The following is a 13759-nucleotide window of genomic DNA, read 5'->3' as shown; positions in this document are numbered from 1 at the left end:
TATTCATGTAAACTTTATCATTTAAACACGTTGACATGTTTGTAGTCCTGAAACATGACAGTCATGGAACCGCTTGTTCCTGGTTTGTGTTTTATTTTTACATTTACATCCCGTTCATCTACATAAAGGTTCATATATCAGATATAAAGTGCTGACCCTAAAGCCATGGATGTAACAAGTTAAAACGCCCGGGTCTAAGTACCTTTATCTTCTGTATTGTTCAATAAAAAGCTTTTTAATCCGATCGGCGGCTATTTTCTATTACATTTTTCCTAATGTATCAGAGTGCAATACACCTCCCCACCGATAGGGGCGCGTGGTTGAAAGTATCGGAGAAAATTATAAGAAAATGGCTGGTGATCGAATTAAAAAGCTTTTTATTGAACAATACAGAAGATACGGGTACTTAGACCCGGGCGTTTTAACTTGTAACATCCGTGGCCATGAGGTAAACACTTTATATTGTACATCTGAACGTTTATGTAGATGTACGGGTTGTAAATGTAAAAGATTCGCAAAACAGGAACAAGTGGTTCCATGACGCTTGTGACAGACGAGCGTCATGTGAACCATGGCTAAGGTGTTTGGCCGCTCAGCGCTCACATCCGGTTTAGCGCCCGCCTACCGTTTCCGGTAACATAACACGTTTGTTTACATCCACGCAAACGGACTGTTTCCGTATCCTCTCCGGACCGGATGTGCAACCTGCCGGGTGCTTTGGTCCCAGTTTAAAGATGTAATGTTGACATGATGTCTGAGTACATTTACTCTCTGTACTTTATTACAAGACATGATGTCTGAGTACATTTACTCTCTGTACTTTATTACAAGACATGATGTCTGAGTACATTTACTCTCTGTACTTTATTACAAGACATGATGTCTGAGTACATTTACTCTCTGTACTTTATTACAAGACATGATGTCTGAGTACATTTACTCTCTGTACTTTATTACAAGACATGATGTCTGAGTACATTTACTCTCTGTACTTCATTACAAGACATGATGTCTGAGTACATTTACTCTCTGTACTTTATTACAAGACATGATGTCTGAGTACATTTACTCTCTGTACTTTATTACAAGACATGTCTTGCACACAGTAACCGTTGTGTATCATTCCAGTGGGATATTCCACGGTTGCCATCAACCATGTGTTTGAACCTCAACCTAAACAGAAGAAACAGAAACAGGTGATTTATTTATTTATTTATTTAAAATAAAGATGAGATCATATTTTGTTGTTGTTGTCGGGCAGGAACCTCTTATCTCCATATTCTATATTTATTCTATAAATTAATGCCCTGCTTGATCATACTACAGCGTCAGATCTATGAGCTTGTAGATCTGGTACTTTTGCTGTTTTTTAAAATGTATTTTAATCCTGAAAAGCAACAGTTTTGGACGTATGAGTTGTTTCCACCGACAGAGACTATATTTATGTTTTTATATTTTATTTATAAAACAATAACCTGATCTTTTCCTATTGAATGATTTGAGAGGCCTGGTTGTAGTTCCTCATGCCGTCAGCAGGTGTCACTGTTCTTCTTTCCCCTAAACAGGAGATTCCCAAACCCACATCCATCTCTGAGCTGTTTGACAAGCTGCCAATCATACAGGTAGGCCTGTCAATCACACAGGTAGGCCTGTCAATCACACAGGTAGGCCTGTCAATCACACAGGTAGGCCTGTCAATCACACAGGTAGGCCTGTCAATCATACAGGTAGGCCTGTCAATCATACAGGTAGGCCTGTCAATCATACAGGTAGGCCTGTCAATCACACAGGTAGGCCTGTCAATCATACAGGTAGGCCTGTCAATCACACAGGTAGGCCTGTCAATCACACAGGTAGGCCTGTCAATCATACAGGTAGGCCTGTCAATCACACAGTTAGGCCTGTCAATCATACAGGTAGGCCTGTCAATCACACAGGTAGGCCTGTCAATCACACAGGTAGGCCTGTCAATCACACAGTTACCCAGCAAAATGACTTAATAGAGCATCAACATTTTAATTTTTTTGTTTTTATATATTATTATAATTATAACTAGATGTGAGGGCCGCTTCACATCTAGGCCCATTCCGAGGTTGGTCCAGACAGCACTGGCCTAGTCACTCTGCACACACGTCATGCGAAGTCCGGCCCCTCTCTCCTCTCCTCTCCTCTCCTCTCCTCTCCTCTCCTCTCCTCTCCTCTCCTCTCCTCTCCTCTCCGAGCTTTTGTCAATTATATAGTAGTAAGATAATAATAATAATGTGTTATTGTGTCAGGGTTAGGGTTAGTGTCGTCTGTTGTGTTTTATTATAATAATAATAATAATAATGTGTTATTGTGTCAGGGTTAGGGTTAGTGTCGTCTGTTGTGTTTTATTATAATAATTATAATAATAATGTGTTATTGTGTCAGGGTTAGGGTTAGTGTCGTCTGTTGTGTTTTATTATAATAATAATAATAATAATGTGTTATTGTGTCAGGGTTAGGGTTAGTGTCGTCTGTTGTGTTTTATTATAATAATAATAATAATAATGTGTTATTGTGTCAGGGTTAGGGTTAGTGTCGTCTGTTGTGTTTTATTATAATAATAATAATAATAATGTGTTATTGTGTCAGGGTTAGGGTTAGTGTCGTCTGTTGTGTTTTATTATAATTATAATAATAATAATGTGTTATTGTGTCAGGGTTAGGGTTAGTGTCGTCTGTTGTGTTTTATTATAATTATAATAATAATAATGTGTTATTGTGTCAGGGTTAGGGTTAGTGTCGTCTGTTGTGTTTTATTATAATTATAATAATAATAATGTGTTATTGTGTCAGGGTTAGGGTTAGTGTCGTCTGTTGTGTTTTATTATAATTATAATAATAATAATGTGTTATTGTGTCAGGGTTAGGGTTAGTGTCGTCTGTTGTGTTTTATTATAATTATAATAATAATAATGTGTTATTGTGTCAGGGTTAGGGTTAGTGTCGTCTGTTGTGTTTTATTATAATAATAATAATAATAATGTGTTATTGTGTCAGGGTTAGGGTTAGTGTCGTCTGTTGTGTTTTATTATAATAATAATAATAATAATGTGTTATTGTGTCAGGGTTAGGGTTAGTGTCGTCTGTTGTGTTTTATTATAATTATAATAATAATAATGTGTTATTGTGTCAGGGTTAGGGTTAGTGTCGTCTGTTGTGTTTTAATATAATAATAATAATAATAATGTGTTATTGTGTCAGGGTTAGGGTTAGTGTCGTCTGTTGTGTTTTATTATAATAATAATAATAATAATAATGTGTTATTGTGTCAGGGTTAGGGTTAGTGTCGTCTGTTGTGTTTTATTATAATTATAATAATAATAATGTGTTATTGTGTCAGGGTTAGGGTTAGTGTCGTCTGTTGTGTTTTAATATAATAATAATAATAATAATGTGTTATTGTGTCAGGGTTAGGGTTAGTGTCGTCTGTTGTGTTTTATTATAATAATAATAATAATAATGTGTTATTGTGTCAGGGTTAGGGTTAGTGTCGTCTGTTGTGTTTTATAATAATAATAATAATAATAATAATAATGTGTTATTGTGTCAGAGTTAGGGTTAGTGTCGTCTGTTGTGTTTTATTATAATAATAATAATAATAATAATAATAATGTGTTATTGTGTCAGGGTTAGGGTTAGTGTCGTCTGTTGTGTTTTATTATAATAATAATAATAATGTGTTATTGTGTCAGGGTTAGGGTTAGTGTCGTCTGTTGTGTTTTATTATAATAATAATAATAATAATGTGTTATTGTGTCAGGGTTAGGGTTAGTGTCGTCTGTTGTGTTTTATTATAATAATAATAATAATAATAATAATAATGTGTTATTGTGTCAGGGTTAGGGTTAGTGTCGTCTGTTGTGTTTTATTATAATTATAATAATAATGTGTTATTGTGTCAGGGTTAGGGTTAGTGTCGTCTGTTGTGTTTTATTATAATTATAATAATAATAATGTGTTATTGTGTCAGGGTTAGGGTTAGTGTCGTCTGTTGTGTTTTAATATAATAATAATAATAATAATGTGTTATTGTGTCAGGGTTAGGGTTAGTGTCGTCTGTTGTGTTTTATTATAATAATAATAATAATAATAATAATGTGTTATTGTGTCAGGGTTAGGGTTAGTGTCGTCTGTTGTGTTTTATTATAATTATAATAATAATAATGTGTTATTGTGTCAGGGTTAGGGTTAGTGTCGTCTGTTGTGTTTTAATATAATAATAATAATAATAATGTGTTATTGTGTCAGGGTTAGGGTTAGTGTCGTCTGTTGTGTTTTATTATAATAATAATAATAATAATGTGTTATTGTGTCAGGGTTAGGGTTAGTGTCGTCTGTTGTGTTTTATAATAATAATAATAATAATAATAATAATGTGTTATTGTGTCAGAGTTAGGGTTAGTGTCGTCTGTTGTGTTTTATTATAATAATAATAATAATAATAATAATAATGTGTTATTGTGTCAGGGTTAGGGTTAGTGTCGTCTGTTGTGTTTTATTATAATAATAATAATAATGTGTTATTGTGTCAGGGTTAGGGTTAGTGTCGTCTGTTGTGTTTTATTATAATAATAATAATAATAATGTGTTATTGTGTCAGGGTTAGGGTTAGTGTCGTCTGTTGTGTTTTATTATAATAATAATAATAATAATAATAATAATGTGTTATTGTGTCAGGGTTAGGGTTAGTGTCGTCTGTTGTGTTTTATTATAATTATAATAATAATAATGTGTTATTGTGTCAGGGTTAGGGTTAGTGTCGTCTGTTGTGTTTTAATATAATAATAATAATAATAATGTGTTATTGTGTCAGGGTTAGGGTTAGTGTCGTCTGTTGTGTTTTATTATAATAATAATAATAATAATAATAATAATGTGTTATTGTGTCAGGGTTAGGGTTAGTGTCGTCTGTTGTGTTTTATTATAATTATAATAATAATAATGTGTTATTGTGTCAGGGTTAGGGTTAGTGTCGTCTGTTGTGTTTTAATATAATAATAATAATAATAATGTGTTATTGTGTCAGGGTTAGGGTTAGTGTCGTCTGTTGTGTTTTATTATAATAATAATAATAATAATGTGTTATTGTGTCAGGGTTAGGGTTAGTGTCGTCTGTTGTGTTTTATAATAATAATAATAATAATAATAATAATGTGTTATTGTGTCAGAGTTAGGGTTAGTGTCGTCTGTTGTGTTTTATTATAATAATAATAATAATAATAATAATAATGTGTTATTGTGTCAGGGTTAGGGTTAGTGTCGTCTGTTGTGTTTTATTATAATAATAATAATAATGTGTTATTGTGTCAGGGTTAGGGTTAGTGTCGTCTGTTGTGTTTTATTATAATAATAATAATAATAATGTGTTATTGTGTCAGGGTTAGGGTTAGTGTCGTCTGTTGTGTTTTATTATAATAATAATAATAATAATAATAATAATAATGTGTTATTGTGTCAGGGTTAGGGTTAGTGTCGTCTGTTGTGTTTTATTATAATAATAATAATAATGTGTTATTGTGTCAGGGTTAGGGTTAGTGTCGTCTGTTGTGTTTTATTATAATAATAATAATAATAATGTGTTATTGTGTCAGGGTTAGGGTTAGTGTCGTCTGTTGTGTTTTATTATAATAATAATAATAATGTGTTATTGTGTCAGGGTTAGGGTTAGTGTCGTCTGTTGTGTTTTATTATAATAATAATAATAATAATGTGTTATTGTGTCAGAGTTAGGGTTAGTGTCGTCTGTTGTGTTTTATTATAATAATAATAATAATAATGTGTTATTGTGTCAGGGTTAGGGTTAGTGTCGTCTGTTGTGTTTTATTATAATAATAATAATAATAATAATAATAATGTGTTATTGTGTCAGGGTTAGGGTTAGTGTCGTCTGTTGTGTTTTATTATAATAATAATAATGTGTTATTGTGTCAGGGTTAGGGTTAGTGTCGTCTGTTGTGTTTTATTATAATAATAATAATAATAATAATAATGTGTTATTGTGTCAGGGTTAGGGTTAGTGTCGTCTGTTGTGTTTTATTATAATAATAATAATAATAATAATAATAATAATGTGTTATTGTGTCAGGGTTAGGGTTAGTGTCGTCTGTTGTGTTTTATTATAATAATAATAATGTGTTATTGTGTCAGAGTTAGGGTTAGTGTCGTCTGTTGTGTTTTATTATAATAATAATAATAATAATAATAATGTGTTATTGTGTCAGGGTTAGGGTTAGTGTCGTCTGTTGTGTTTTATTATAATAATAATAATAATAATAATGTGTTATTGTGTCAGGGTTAGGGTTAGTGTCGTCTGTTGTGTTTTATTATAATAATAATAATAATAATAATAATAATAATAATGTGTTATTGTGTCAGGGTTAGGGTTAGTGTCGTCTGTTGTGTTTTATTATAATAATAATAATAATAATAATAATAATGTGTTATTGTGTCAGGGTTAGGGTTAGTGTCGTCTGTTGTGTTTTATTATAATAATAATAATAATAATAATAATAATGTGTTATTGTGTCAGGGTTAGGGTTAGTGTCGTCTGTTGTGTTTTATTATAATAATAATAATAATAATGTGTTATTGTGTCAGAGTTAGGGTTAGTGTCGTCTGTTGTGTTTTATTATAATAATAATAATGTGTTATTTTGTCAGAGTTAGGGTTAGTGTCGTCTGTTGTGTTTTATTATAATAATAATAATAATAATGTGTTATTGTGTCAGAGTTAGGGTTAGTGTCGTCTGTTGTGTTTTATTATAATAATAATAATGTGTTATTTTGTCAGAGTTAGGGTTAGTGTCGTCTGTTGTGTTTTATTATAATAATAATAATAATGTGTTATTGTGTCAGGGTTAGGGTTAGTGTCGTCTGTTGTGTTTTATAATAATAATAATAATAATAATAATGTGTTATTGTGTCAGGGTTAGGGTTAGTGTCGTCTGTTGTGTTTTATAATAATAATAATAATAATAATAATAATAATAATAATAATAATAATGTGTTATTGTGTCAGGGTTAGGGTTAGTGTCGTCTGTTGTGTTTTATTATAATAATAATAATAATAATAATGTGTTATTGTGTCAGGGTTAGGGTTAGTGTCGTCTGTTGTGTTTTATTATAATAATAATAATAATAATAATAATAATAATAATGTGTTATTGTGTCAGGGTTAGGGTTAGTGTCGTCTGTTGTGTTTTATTATAATAATAATAATAATAATAATGTGTTATTGTGTCAGGGTTAGGGTTAGTGTCGTCTGTTGTGTTTTATTATAATAATAATAATAATGTGTTATTGTGTCAGAGTTAGGGTTAGTGTCGTCTGTTGTGTTTTATTATAATAATAATAATAATAATGTGTTATTGTGTCAGAGTTAGGGTTAGTGTCGTCTGTTGTGTTTTATTATAATAATAATAATAATGTGTTATTGTGTCAGGGTTAGGGTTAGTGTCGTCTGTTGTGTTTTATAATAATAATAATAATAATAATAATGTGTTATTGTGTCAGGGTTAGGGTTAGTGTCGTCTGTTGTGTTTTATAATAATAATAATAATAATAATAATAATAATAATGTGTTATTGTGTCAGGGTTAGGGTTAGTGTCGTCTGTTGTGTTTTATTATAATAATAATAATAATAATAATGTGTTATTGTGTCAGGGTTAGGGTTAGTGTCGTCTGTTGTGTTTTATTATAATAATAATAATAATGTGTTATTGTGTCAGAGTTAGGGTTAGTGTCGTCTGTTGTGTTTTATTATAATAATAATAATAATAATGTGTTATTGTGTCAGGGTTAGGGTTAGTGTCGTCTGTTGTGTTTTATTATAATAATAATAATAATAATAATAATGTGTTATTGTGTCAGGGTTAGGGTTAGTGTCGTCTGTTGTGTTTTATAATAATAATAATAATAATGTGTTATTGTGTCAGGGTTAGGGTTAGTGTCGTCTGTTGTGTTTTATAATAATAATAATAATAATGTGTTATTGTGTCAGGGTTAGGGTTAGTGTCGTCTGTTGTGTTTTATTATAATAATAATAATAATAATAATAATAATAATGTGTTATTGTGTCAGGGTTAGGGTTAGTGTCGTCTGTTGTGTTTTATTATAATAATAATAATAATAATAATAATGTGTTATTGTGTCAGGGTTAGGGTTAGTGTCGTCTGTTGTGTTTTATTATAATAATAATAATAATAATAATAATGTGTTATTGTGTCAGGGTTAGGGTTAGTGTCGTCTGTTGTGTTTTATTATAATAATAATAATAATAATAATAATAATAATGTGTTATTGTGTCAGGGTTAGGGTTAGTGTCGTCTGTTGTGTTTTATTATATTAATAATAATGATGTGTTATTGTTTCAGGGTAAATCCAGACCAATCAGAGTTCTGAACAGGTTGACGCTGAAAGCTTCAGACCCTGGACACTTTGTGAGTCCATCCTCCTTCCTATTGGTCCATTGTACTGTCAATCATTGTGTGTGTGTGTGTGTGTGTGTGTGTGTGTGTGTGTGTGTGTGTGTGTGTGTGTGTGTGTGTGTGTGTGTGTGTGTGTGTGTGTGTGTGTGTGTGTGTGTGTGTGTGTGTGTGTGTGTGTGTGTGCGCGCGTTTGTATTACTTATTAAAAACCAAATGTCAGCATTATACATTTAGAGGTCAGGTTTAAGGGGTTACAGTTATAGTTATGTCTGATTTACACTTAGTTACACGCTGGTGTGTCGTCTTGCACCGAAAAATAGCCCATGTGAGCTTGTAGATCTGCTATTTTTTGCCTGTAGGGTCAATACAGAAACAATGGCATTCATAAAAACACTGTGTGTGTGTGTGTGTGTGTGTGTGTGTGTGTGTGTGTGTAGAAGAACAGTGCTCCAGAGTACAGAGGGTTTGACCTCCTGGCGGTCCAGCCCTCCTCAGAGAAACTCTTCCATGTGAGTTATAAGACCTTCATAAGTTATTATGAGTTATTACACATATGAGTTATTATACATATGAGTTATTGTCTCCACCAGGCCGAAAGGCATGGCGAGAGAGTATGTTTTACCGTCCGTCCGTCCGTGTGTCCTGTCCGTGTGTTAGCAGCTAATCTCCGGCACCGTTGGCCCGGTCGCTCTGAAACTGTGCACACACACTCCCTGGATGCCAATTCAGAACCTCTTTTACATGGGCCTGTTATAGCGCCACCAGGAGGCAGATTTGTGCAAAACCCATTTTTTTATATTACTCCTACAGATTTTATTCAAACGTCATACATCGGTACACAGTATCTCTATAGTCATGTGATCAACACAGATCTGTCCGATTTCCCATATTCCATCCTCATTGGCTAAGGTTGCCTTCCAAAGTTTGCAGGATTGGTCCATTTTGAACAAAAAGCCTCAAACTATGCACGCAGCTTGCGATTTCCGTGAAATTTCACATGCAACATTAGGCCGAGGAAGAAATACCACCCTTTTCACATTGGCCTGTTAGAGCGCCACCAGCAGGTCTAATTTAGCAAAACACATTTTTGGAACAAAATGCCCCAAATCATGAATGCAGTGTCTTATTGCTGTGAAATAGAGATGCGCGGATGGCTTTTTTTGTCACCCAAATCCGCGTTAACAAGTTCATTATCCATCCGCCATCCACCCGCGGTACTTATATCATCCTATTTATAGATCCGCACCAACCGCACCAAATAATTGTTATTTTCCTGACGTTAGTTTTCTTATAAACAGTGTTACTCACCACTGTCGCGATGCAGTGACTGTATACAATCCACAACCATGGTAACAACAAGCGCACGTCTTCATTAAGTTACTTTCGCTTTCAACCACTTTGTTGCCATGTCGGCTTTTTATAAGCTTTTTATAAGCGACTTTTAAAATAATAAACTTTATTTATATAGCACCTTTCATGACATAAATGCAGCTCAAAGTGCTTTACAGAAAAAGAAAGAAAAAGTGAAAACAAAACACAGAGCAAAAACAATGCTCTGTGTTGCGACTTTTGGGCTTGTTTGGCACTTGTTTTGGGCTTGTTTTCATAGACCTGGCTACTTATTTCTCTCGCAACCTGGCAACACTGGCTGCCTGTAAAGCAACATGTCGTGAGCGGCTATTTTTTGCCTGGTGTAAAATGACTAAATATTAAAATACTACAAACGCACACACGGTGAAATTTAGTGCTTTTTAAAAGCTATTATAGGCCTATAGATTGATATCATTAATTTAATTCCCGCATTATTTCACCCGCGGTTTATCCAATATGAATTAATAATTATATTTGATTGACCCAAATCCACCCAAACTGCGGTTAACTGCGGCAACCGCGGCTAAAACCGCGATCCGCGCATCTCTACTGTGAAAGGCCTAAGATTAAATGGCACCCCTTTCACATTGGCCTATTATAGCGCCACCAGGAGGCCAGAATAACCTACCTGACCTGGCGGAGACCTGTGCACTTTTTCTAGTTACATATTATTCACCTTGTTATCAGGGCTGTGTCACCGTTACTCATTTAAGTTGCAGAGTAATTGTGACACAAATAATTGCGATTGAAGATTTCATTGTGTTTCTGGTTTTGAACGTTGGATCATTTGAATACAAACATCATTTCTGTTTGGTTTCTAGGCTTTGTGATCACATTACACACATTACACACATTACACACATTACACACAGAGCAGATATGACTAATAACGTAAATATACAAGGACATTACTGACATTTAATAACTCTGTGTGTGTGTGTGTGTGTGTGTGTGCACGCAGGCAGCCTGTATGGAGTATTGTGTTGACATAGTGTGTGTGACGGTGACAGAGAAACTGCCTTTCTTCTTCAAGAGACCCTCTGTGAACGGGGTGAGACACACACACACACACACACACACACACACACACACACACACACACACACACACACACACACACACACACAGGTATAAAATAGACTGATTATAGCAACATTTTCAACAAACTGTTAGTATTTAGAAGACATTAGTAGAATGATATGATAGATGATATAATAGACATTAGTAGAATGATATGATAGATGATATAATAGACATTAGTAGAATGATATGATAGATGATATAATAGACATTAGTAGAATGATATGATAGATGATATAATAGACATTAGTAGAATGATATGATAGATGATATAATAGACATTAGTAGAATGATATGATAGATGATATAATAGACATTAGTAGAATGGTATGATAGATGATATAATAGACATTAGTAGAATGATATGATAGATGATATAATAGACATTAGTAGAATGATATGATAGATGATATAATAGACATTAGTAGAATGATATGATAGATGATATAATAGACATTAGTAGAATCCCCCAGAAGCAAAGATTTGAGTTAAAATGTTCGCTTTAAAAATATATATATTCAAATATTTGCACACATTTTCATGATTTTTCAAAAATAGCAGATCTACAAGCTCATAGTTCGGCCTCATAGTTATGAGCTTGTAGATCTGCTATTTATTTTAAATAGCCAAAGTATAAGATTGGTATAAATGGTTAACCCATTTAGACCTGAGGCCCATTCTAAAAACACCTTCTAAATCCTGACCTAAGTTAAAGTTACAACAAATGTATGTTGCTACAGTATATACTGTACATTCTTTCTTCTTTCTTTATTCGGATCCCCATTAGCTTCCGCTGCCGCGGTCGCTAGTCTTCCTGGGGTCCACATAAAACATCACAACATAAAACATACAATATACATACAACATAAAACATACAATATACATACAACATAAAACATACAATATACATACAATATACATACAACATAAAACATACAATATACATACAACATAAAACATACAATATACATACAACATAAAACATACAATATACATACAACATAAAACATACAATATACATACAACATAAAACATACAATATACATACAACATAAAACATACAATATACATACAAACAACAACTGACCAAATCTAAGCTACATTAAAATTCCAATGATATAGACACTACAGGAACATTGGTTAAACATCATGTACAAAAACATATTGATCATTCTAATTGTGTGATCTCTCTCATTAATATCTGTTTAATAGATTTTTTGAATACATAATTTGCTCTTAATTTGTCTAATATTTGCGGATAATGAGTTCCATTTTTGGGTGGCTCTATAAATAACTGTTTTTTTAAGTACTTCTGACTTTGGTTTTGGAAGTTCCAAATACCCTGAGCTTACCTGTCTTGTTTGATATCTATGTTTTAGACCTGCATTCAATAATTGATCTCTGAAGAAATCTGGCTTCCCCTCAATTATTGCATTTCTGGAAAATGTTATAAGACTTGATGTTAACTTAGCCTCAACAGTTTAACAGTGTACATACATATACTGTACATAGTATATACTGTACATATACATATACTGTACTTATTACACGGCTTGGTTGAATGCTCGATTCTGATTGGTCAGTCATCGGTCATTATTTCTTGATAATGACCGATGAGCTCTATAACGGACCGCTCTGTAATCAGAGACTCAGAGCACCTGCTCATATCAACCTGCGTTGCTTTGTTTTATGCTTTATCCAACATGACAGCCATGTAAACAAACAACCAATGTCATTTACAACTAAACGTTGCTCTCAAGAATGTTTTTGAAAACATTTGAAGTGAGAAATAGACCATGCAATAACCGAAAAGTGATTCTATTTGATCCACTTCACTTCCTTGTTTATCGTGGCTCAAGCCGCTCAACAACGGGGGAAATACCAAAACGTTCGCCCCAAAACACAGTCGCCCCGGGGCAAATCCGGCGGTATTACAGGCAAATCGGCAGTATATAGAATGGGGGGCGAGTGTGTTTTGGGGCGAGTCTTTTTTTTATTCTGTCATTTGTTTTCCGAGGAGAACTTGTCCGCCCAGCCCAATACTTATGGAATACTTTCATTGCCGTAAGCAAGGAAATACTTCGTTTTGTTGTTACTTTTGGGTAAATGTATTTATGTATTTATTAAGTAGCCGTGTAATAAGCGGGATAATGCATGGGGAGGTAGCCCTTCAGGGGGATTAACCACCTCGGCTTCGCCTCGGTGGTTAATCGCCCTGTCGGGCTTTAAATTTCAATAATGACTACCTCCCCATGCATTATCCCTTGCATATTATATACTGTACATATACATATACTGTACATAGTAATATAATGTACATAGTATATACTGTAAATAGCAACAAGAACCCCAAAAGGGGTTCCTGTCCTGAAAGTTACAAATAGGGGTTCCCGCCTAAAATGTGTTATAGTGGTTATAATCTAAAATGACGCTTTCCTGGTCTTAATGGGTTAATGGAAGATTAGGGGCGAAAAATTAAATCTCTAATATGGTCGGAGGCCATAAGGAGTCTTTTAGTGCATTTGCATTGCAGTTAGAACCACAGACTCACTCCTAAAATCTACCGTAGTAATCTACCGTAGTAATCTACCGTAGTAATCTACCGTAGTAATCTACCGTAGTGGTAATCTACCGTAGTGGTAATCTACCGTAGTAATCTACCGTAGTAATCTACCGTGGTAATCTACCGTGGTAATCTACCGTAGTAATCTACCGTAGTAATCTAAAGACCTCTTCAGACTCCATCTCAGCCCGTAGCGCTAGACCTAGCCTTAACGACCTTACAGGCTTATTTTATTATTATTATTTTTTTATTAAGCTTTTGCAGATACATGCTTTATGAAAAAAAAAAACAT

At 33.4% G+C, this 13759-nt stretch overlaps 1 protein-coding gene across 8 annotated transcripts in view; it reads left to right on the top strand.

The window, feature by feature from the left end:
* The window catches only part of LOC308081000 (ribonuclease P protein subunit p30-like), a 57910-nt gene that overhangs the window by 616 nt on the left and 43535 nt on the right, over window positions 1-13759 (top strand). For all 8 annotated transcript variants that reach the window (XR_013932778.1, XR_013932779.1, XR_013932780.1 and 5 more), the window contains 5 exons: window positions 1129-1196; window positions 1566-1622; window positions 8400-8465; window positions 8891-8962; window positions 10786-10875. Coding sequence is in view for 3 of the 8 variants with exons in the window: in XM_080457403.1 (XP_080313529.1) it covers window positions 1129-1196; window positions 1566-1622; window positions 8400-8465; window positions 8891-8962; window positions 10786-10875 (353 nt within the window). In the remaining 5 variants the exon portion in view is untranslated. The remainder of the gene's footprint in view (window positions 1-1128; window positions 1197-1565; window positions 1623-8399; window positions 8466-8890; window positions 8963-10785; window positions 10876-13759) is intronic.

This window comes from Gymnoscopelus braueri (genome assembly GCF_963280865.1).
Source record: "Gymnoscopelus braueri genome assembly, contig: SCAFFOLD_139, whole genome shotgun sequence".
NCBI lineage: Eukaryota > Metazoa > Chordata > Actinopteri > Myctophiformes > Myctophidae > Gymnoscopelus > Gymnoscopelus braueri.
The sequence above is the reverse complement of the archived record's forward strand: the minus strand, read 5'-3'. Positions and strand labels throughout refer to the sequence as shown.